We start from the raw sequence: 8425 nt of genomic DNA on the forward strand, positions 1-8425 counted from the left end.
CAGGAGACTCGCTTGAGCCCAGGAGTTGGAGGTTGCTGTGAGCTGTAATGCCATGGCACTCTACCCAGGGGGATAGCTTGAGGCTCTGTCTCAAAAACAAACAAACAAACAAACAAACAAAAAACTTAGATTTATAAAAGACAAGGTAAGCAAATTAAGAGAAGACATTCTAATACTTTCCCTCTACCCGAAAAGGTTATCATGTGCACCTCAGAGGTATTCATCTTTCAGATTGTTCTAGATTGTTCTAGACAGAGATGTCCAACCTTTTTTTTTCTGCGCCACACATCAGAAGAATAAGAGTTGCCTTGGGTTGCAATTAGTTAGACAGTTGCTCATAGTAAGTGTAATGTACTTCATACCAAATGTCACTGTGTTATTTGTAAGGATACAGAGGAGTTTATTTACCAGAACTATTCTTGGAGACTATAGTATATTCATGGGAAAAGTAAAAATACATGAGATTTCTGGGGTGCTGATGAGGTTGAGATCCCTGAGGGACATGCTGGGATAGTTGGTTGCTAAACTCTTCGAAAGAGAATGTTTTCCTGAATGCTATCTGCGTATTTTCCTATAATACTCAAGAGTAGTAGCTCTTCTTTACATTGGTATTAAATAGATATTTGAGCACTATCAAATTAAAGTTGATAGGTACCCCAGTTTTTCTGAGTGGTCATATAGAAGTCGGTGTTAAATCTGCTTAATTCCAAAGCCAGGACTCTTGGCTATGTACCTTGCTCCCTTGAGCATGTGACTGAAATGCAGACAGACAGGGAGATGTGGACCAGGGGTCCTCAAGCTTTTTAAACAGGGGGCCAGTTCACTGTCCCTCAGACCATTGGAGTGCCAGACTGCAGGCCCCAGAATGAGTCGACTGGTAAGCAGGACAGGCAGCGGTGGCAAAAACACCTGACAGCCGGATAAATGTCCTAGGCGGGCTGTGGCCCGCGGGGCCGACAGAGGTGGGAAAAAATTGTGAATAGTGATTCTAAAGATTGTGCTGCTGGTAGTCTTCTCATGGGAGTATCTTACAGTAACCTTAGTGTGGTATTCAACTTCTTACCAGAACCACACATTTTTCAGGCAAAATGGGATAAGAATGAATGGATAGACATCCCCTGTTAAGACCTCTACCACTATATGTTTGTTATCCTCAGGAAATTACTACAATCAAGGAGAGATTCGTAAGAAAGAGCTTTTGCAGAGCTGTGATGTTTTGGGGATTCCACCCTCCAGTGTAATGATTATTGACAACAGGTAATTTATCTTTAATGCTGTTGATATTCTCTGGCAATAAATATGCAGTGGTACACTCAAAAGACAAAAAACTCTTGTGGGTGGATTAGAACATCTTATTTGAAGTCTTCTTACAATACTTCACATTTTTTTTAAATGACAGTGTAGCCAGGGACTGTGGGGCTCACGCCTGTAAGCCCTGCTTGAGCCAGAGTGAGACACCACCCTCTAAAAAATAGCCAGGCATGTGGCGGTTGCCTATAGTCCCAGCTACTTGGGAGGCTGAGGCAAGAGGATCAAGAGGAACCCAAGAGTTTGAGGTTGCTATGAGCTAAGATGCCATGGTACTCTACTGAGGTTGACAAAGTGAGACTCTGTCTCAAAAAAAAAAAAAAAAAAAAAAGAATAAATAAATAACAGCGTAATGAAAATAAAATTTTCCAACTTCAGTTCAGGTGTTTTGTCTTGACATAGCTACTTCTATTTACATCTACATTTTTTTTCATTTTCTTTTTTGGAGACATACTCTCACTTTGTCACCCATGGTAGAATGCTATGGCATCACAGCTCTCAGTCACCTCCAGCTCTTGGGCTTAGGCGATTCTCTTGCCTCAGCTTCCCGAGTAGCTGGGACTACAGGCACCTGCCACAACGCAGTTTGTCCGGGGCCAGGTTTGAACCCTCCATGCTTGGTACATGGGGCCAGCACTCTACCCACTGAGCCATAGGCACTGCCCACATCTACATCTTTTAAAATATCGTTATAAATTTCAAAATACTCAAAAGTATACAGAACAGTATTGTAAATACTGACATGCCTGTTACCTAAACCCAATGATTATCAAGCCTGTGCTCTACAGCACTTGCTTCATCTATCCCCACTTAACATCTTTTATGTGTATGACGTATTTCACAGAAAACCCCAGCCATTAGGTTATTTCACCCCTACATATCTATGTATGCAGCTCTTAAGAAAATGGACGTTTTGGGGGTGGCACCTGTGGCTCAGTGAGTAGGGTGCCAGCCCCATATACTGAGGGTGGCGAGTTGGAACCCAGCTCTGGCCAAACTGCAACAACAAAAAAAATAGCCGGGCATTGTGGTGGGCACCTGTAGTCCCAGCTACTCAGGAGGCTAAGGCAAGAGAATCACCTAAGCCCAAAAGCTGGAGGTTGCTATGAGCTGTGACGCCACAGCACTCTACCGAGGGCAACAAAATAAGATTCTGTCTCTACAAAAATAAATAAATAAAAGAGGAAATGGACATTTTTCACATAGCTTCAATGCCATTATCATCACATCCAGCAAAATGTACAACAACAGTAATACTTTGGAGTCCTTCCACACCCAGTCCATATTGAAATTTCTCCAAGTGACTCAGAAGTGTCTTTTTACAGTTGGTTTATTCAAATCAGGATCTAAAGAAAGTCCACACATTATAATTGGTTAATATTCTGCATTTAATTTCCTTTCCCCCATTCATCAATGGATTTGTTGAAGAAATGGAATTAGTTATTGTTCATATTCTACATTCTGGATTTCTCTGTTTCCTCAGGGTATTGTCTAACTTGTTTTTCTATCCTCCATATTTTTGAAAATAGGGATTTAGGTCTAACTTTTGGAGGCAAGAGTACTTCATGGGCTGTACTATGTACTTTGCATCAAATCAGGAGACAGGTGGTGTCTGATTATCTGACCTATAGTGATTCTAGAATTGATCATTGTGTTCAGATGGCAATGGCTGTTCCCTTAATTTAAAATCTCCCATGAGGTGGTGCCCGTAGCTCTGTAGGTAGGGTGCCAGCCACATACACCAAGGCTGGCGGGTTTGAACCCAGCCCGAGCCTGCCAAACAACAATGATATCTGCAACCAAAAAATAGCCAAGCGTTGTGGCGGGTACCTGTAGCCCCAGCTTCTCAGGTGGCTGAGGCAAGAGGATCACTTGAGCCCAAGAGTTGGAGGTTGCTTTCAGCTATGACACTACGGCATTCTACCAAGGGTGACAAAGTGAAACTCTGTCTCAAAAAAAAGAAAAAAAAGAGGCACGTGTTTGTATTTTGAAATATTATCAGGGTCTGAGCGTCCTGCAACTTTGCCAATGCATTCTTTCACAATTTCCACATCACCAAAGGGCTTCCTTTTCCCTGAATATGTCAGCCACTTTGTAAGCTGCTTCAGTGGCCTTATTTCCAGGTCTTATTACTGCTTGAAAGAATTGTCTTTATTTTTTCTTTTCATCTTTTAATTCTCTACAATATAACCTTTCACATCTCTTCCTATAAAATATTTGTGGTACTTATGATGTCATAATGCTGATAAGCATTGAATTTGGTTTTTTTTTTTTTTTTTGAGACAGAGTCTTACTCTGTGGCCGTGGGTAGTGCCATGGCTTCATCATAGCTCACAGCAACGTTAAACTCTTAGGCTCAAGAGATCTTCTTGCCTCAGTTTTTCTTTTCTTTTTTTTAAGACAGAGTCTTGGGGCGGCGCCTGTGGCTCAAAGGAGTAAGGCACCGACCCTATATGCCAGAGGTGGCAGGTTCAAACCCAGCCCTGGCCAAAACTGCAAAAAAAAAAAAAAGACAGAGTCTCACTTTCTTGTCCATAGTAGAATGCCATGAATTCTTAATAATAATTTTGGAAAAATGAACAAGCTGGTTTTATAGCATAGTGGCAAGGTAGAGTGTTATGATCCAGGTTCAAATCCCAGGCAGGGAAGTTAGGTTTAGTGTTAGGGTTAGGGTTAGGCATGGGGTTACAGGTAGGGTTGAAAAGAAAAAAGGCATGCAGGCTAACCTGGTTGGTGCTTGAACCTTGGCCGAGGTGGCAGGTCCCTCTGTGCTTTCCGCAGTGACATGGAGCTGGAGGACTTGGGGATCTGAGAGAAATGAAACGTATTTGGATGCATCTCCTCAGGAAAGTGGCTCACATAGCTACATATGTCACATCCGATCAACTCTGTGACTCAGGGGATACAGCTCTGAGGTCAGGAGAACACTGGTTTTGTGACCAGTGACAGGAGTTCAGTTTCAGCATTCAAAATGCATGCAAGGGCATGGATGTTGTAAATTATATTCTTACTGGAGATAATTTGAAGAACTCTTAGAATTGGGCACAGGAGGTATGTTACTATAGGAAAATGTGAATTATAAAATTTTCCGACCTCTGTTGTTCTTGTTTTTGAGGCAAAGTCCAACTCAGGATCAAGTGATCCTCTTGCCTCAGTTTTTCTATTTTTAGCAGAGACAGGGGCTCACTTTTGTTCAGGCTGGTCTCAAACTCATGAGCTCAAGCAATCCACCTGCCTTGGCCTCCCAGAGTGCTAGGATTACAAGGTGTGAGCCACCTTGCCTGGCTAGCCCTTTGTTGTTGAAACACTTCATGGGAAGATAGTATGGCGTGTGGCACTTGATGGGGAATTGGTAAATGCTGCTCAATTAAGGCAAAAGCTCTTTTGTTAATTGAGACACAGTTTCAGTTTGTTGCCTTTGTTAGAGTGCTGTGGCATCATAGCTCATAGCAACCTCAAACTCTTGGGCTCAAGTTATCTTCCTATCTTAGCCTCCCTCGTACCTGGGACTATAGGCAACCAACCACAATACCTGGCTATTTTTTCTATTTTTAGTACAGACAGGGTTTCACTCTTGCTCAGGCTGGTCTCGAACTCCTCAGCTCAAGCCATTGACCCACCTAGGCTTCCCAGAATGCTAGGATTATAGGTGTGAGCCACAGTGCCCGGACCATAAGCCAGTTTTTCCTAGGACATGGTAAGCTTTCCAGCTTCTGGATCTGGTTTATTTTTTTCTGTTTCATTTGCTTTGTCCTTTTCTTCAGAAAGATCCATTATGCGTATGTTGGATCTTTGTCTTCCATGATTATCATGTCTTCTATAATCCATATATCATTGTTCTTTTCAATTTTGAGATTTCTTCAAATTTTTCCATCATGTCTCTCACTTTAATAGTCATACATTTATTTTGTCCTTTCATATTTGCCAAACTATACTAATTTCCTTCTATTATGCAAAATTCTCTGCTTAGAAGCCTTACATTTTTTTCTTTAACACTTCTTCTTGGTTTTTGTTTTGTTTTGTTTCTGTTTGTTTGTTTTAGATATCAAGCTGGGAGCAATTCTTGTCACCTACTGGTTGGTTGTTTTTCGGTTGTTTCTCATCTTTGAATGAGGCCAGCTTTCTACTAAGAATAGTTTGGGAAGGGTCCGGGAAGGGGATGGATATTGAGCTAAGGCAATCTGAAGCTTCTGCTGAACCTCTTTGTCTTCAGTGTTGATTTATCAAGTGGATACCTATACAGAGGCACCTATATTTGTGGTATATTTTCTTATTCACCTCTTGGTACTCTTTTTTTTGTTTGTTTTTTAGAGACAGAGTCTCACTCTATTGCCCTTGGTAGACCGCTGTGGTGTCACAGCTCACAGCAACCTCCAACTCGTGGGCTTAGGCGATTCTCTTGCCTCAGCCTCCTGAGTAGCTGGGACTACAGGTGCCCGCCACAACGCCTGGCTATTTTTATTGCCGTTTGTCTAGGGCTGGGTTTGAACCTGCCACTCTCGGCATATGGGGCCGGTGCCATACTGAGCCACAGGTGCCGCCCACCTCTTGGTACTTTTGTAGGGTAAAGAGTCTCAATGTTGGTACTAGAAATAGTTATTGACATGCTTTTCCTTCAAAATCTGTATCCCCCTGACCATGTCTTGTCTCTAAATCTCATGGTGGCAATCAAAGATCACTGGATGCCACAGCAGATTCATTCTACATAGCTAATATATTAAGAGAAGTAATCTGAGATTTTAAAAAATTCTTAAAATAAAAAGAGAAATGGGCTCAGTGCCTGTGGCTCAAGTAGCTAAGGCACCAGCCACATACAACTGAGCTGGCGGGTTTGAATACAGCCTGGGCCCACCAAACAACAATGACAGCTGCAACCAAAAAATAGCTGTGTGTTGTGGCGGGCACCTGTGGTCCCAGCTACTTGGGAGATGGAGGCAAGAGAATCACTTGAGCCCAGGAGTTGGCGGTTGCTGTGAGCTGTGATGTTATGGCACTCTACCCAGGGCAACAGCTTGAGGCTCTGGCTCAAAAAAAAAAAAAAGAGAAGTGAATGGGCGGTGCCTATGGGTCATTGGGGGAGGGCCCTGGCCCCATATACCGAGGGTGGCAGGTTCAAACCCAGCCCTGGCCAAACTGCAACAAAAAAACAGCCGTGTGTTGTGGCGGGCACCTGTAGTCCCAGCTACTCAGGAGGCCGAGGCAAGAGAATTGCCTAAGCTCAGGAGTTGGAGGTTGCTGTGACCTGTGATGTTACAGCACTCTACTGAGGGTGATAAAGTGAGACTATATCTAAAAAAAAAAGAAGTGAAGAACAAACCTTGGCTGAGCCTTTGTCTCCAGTGAGTGACAGCAGTGTACTTTGTTTGTGGCCTTCTTCATCCTTCCTTTCCTTATGCAGCACTTTTATTACAAACGTGAAATTTGGCCAAAAATAAGAAGTTGGAAAGAATTGTGTGTTTAAAGTAGTTTATAGCATAGAAAAGATGAATGCCACAGTGAAAATATGTTATGATTTTTATGAAATAAAAGCTTACTGTCTAGCTCATGTGTAAAACGGCTGAATGACATGGGGATTTACCCTAAAGCTTCTGAGACGAGAGTGCTGGGAGTTCTTCAGGGTCAGAATAGGACCTTTGGGGGTGGTTGTTCTAGAAATGGAGGTTCACGTGCTCTGCTCATTAACGTAGCTAATGTTTTCAAACACTTCCCATTTTTCCCAAGGACTTTTACATTTATTGACCTTATCCACATTAGAACTGAACATTGTGACAAGCTAGAGCCCTCTCAGAAAGCCAGATGGAAATATAAAGAAAACTCAGAAGTAGAATTTTTTTTTTTTGGTTTTTCCAAAGTCTCAAAAAATAGACAACTAATATTTATAAATAAAAATAGTAGATAATTTCAAAACACAGATCATGCCAGATCTTTTTTTTTTTTTGAGACAGAGCCTCAAGCTATCCCTCCAGGTAGAGTGCCATAGCATCACAGCTCACAGCAACCTCCAACTCCTGGGCTCAAGTGAGTCTCCTGCCTCTGCCTCCCAAGTAGCTGGGACTACAGGTGCCCGCCACAATGCTCATAATGCAAGTTAGTGTCTAGAAGAAAGGTTGTTGGATCAGTCTTTCAGATCATTTCCACATAACACCAGGTTCCCAGAAGTAATTTTTAGTCATTCATAGGATGTTCCAGAGAACCCTTGCGGTAGGGAAAGTTGCAGCTGTTTGTGTGCGCTGTAATTAAAGATACCGTGTTGCTACATCTACTAGTTTGGTAAAATTGTCATGATTACATAGGTCTCATTACTCAAGACTGAGACACAGCTTAACAGGCTAATTTTTGTAATGCAAGGATTGGAGGATTTATCCTTTTTTGTTATTTCTTTTTTTTTTTTTAAATAATACGTGCTACCCTTAAATATATAGGCAATTGATGTTAAACAGTGGCGCTGAGACAATTCAATGGGGAAGGAATATTCTATTCAACAAATAGTGCTGGGACAGCTAGATACCCATAAAGTTGGATTCCTTCTTTACACTAGACATAAAAATTATCTCAAAAAGACCTAAATGTAAGAACTAAAACTATAAAACTCCTAAAAGAAAATAGAGAAATAAATCTTCCTGACCTTGGATTTGGCAATAATTTCTCAGATAGAACACCAAAAGCAAAATCAACAAAAGAAAAAATAGATAAATTGGACTTCATCAAAATTGAAAACTTTTGTCATCAAAGGACACTGTCAAGAGGATGAAAAGACAACCCATAGAACGGGAGGTAGTATCTGAAAATCACATATTTGATAAGGCCTTGATATTCAGAACATATAAAGATATATTCTGAATAAATGTATAAAAAGATAATCCAATCTATGAGGCAGCACCTGTGGCTCAGTGGGTAGGGCGCTGGCCCCATATACCCAGGGTGGTGGGTTCAAACCCAGGCCCGGCCAAGCTGCAACAAAAAAGTAGCCAGGCATTGTGGTGGGTGCCTGTAGTCCCAGCTACTCAGGAGGCTAAGTCAAGAGAATCGCCTAAGCCCAGGAGTTGGAGGTTGCTGTGAGCTGTGACATCACAGCACTCTACCGAGGACAACAAAGTAAGACTGTCTTTAAAAAAAA

The 8425-nt window shown here is 41.9% G+C and overlaps 1 protein-coding gene and 1 long non-coding RNA gene across 2 annotated transcripts in view; one reads left to right on the plus strand and one right to left on the minus strand.

The window, feature by feature from the left end:
- The window catches only part of PIGL (phosphatidylinositol glycan anchor biosynthesis class L), a 54102-nt gene that overhangs the window by 7520 nt on the left and 38157 nt on the right, over positions 1-8425 (plus strand). The window contains exon 2 of the mRNA XM_023514062.1: positions 1158-1257. Coding sequence (XP_023369830.1) covers positions 1158-1257 — 100 coding nt within the window. The remainder of the gene's footprint in view (positions 1-1157; positions 1258-8425) is intronic.
- LOC111725677 overlaps positions 2449-8425 on the minus strand; it is a 6571-nt gene continuing 594 nt past the window's right edge. Inside the window, exons 2-3 of the long non-coding RNA XR_002773684.1 lie at positions 4035-4116; positions 2449-2654 (exon numbers count right to left, since the gene is read on the minus strand). This is a non-coding gene — a long non-coding RNA (uncharacterized LOC111725677). The remainder of the gene's footprint in view (positions 2655-4034; positions 4117-8425) is intronic.

Source organism: Otolemur garnettii, unplaced genomic scaffold, assembly GCF_000181295.1.
Source record: "Otolemur garnettii isolate 467f Iridium unplaced genomic scaffold, OtoGar3 scaffold00046, whole genome shotgun sequence".
Taxonomy (NCBI): domain Eukaryota; kingdom Metazoa; phylum Chordata; class Mammalia; order Primates; family Galagidae; genus Otolemur; species Otolemur garnettii.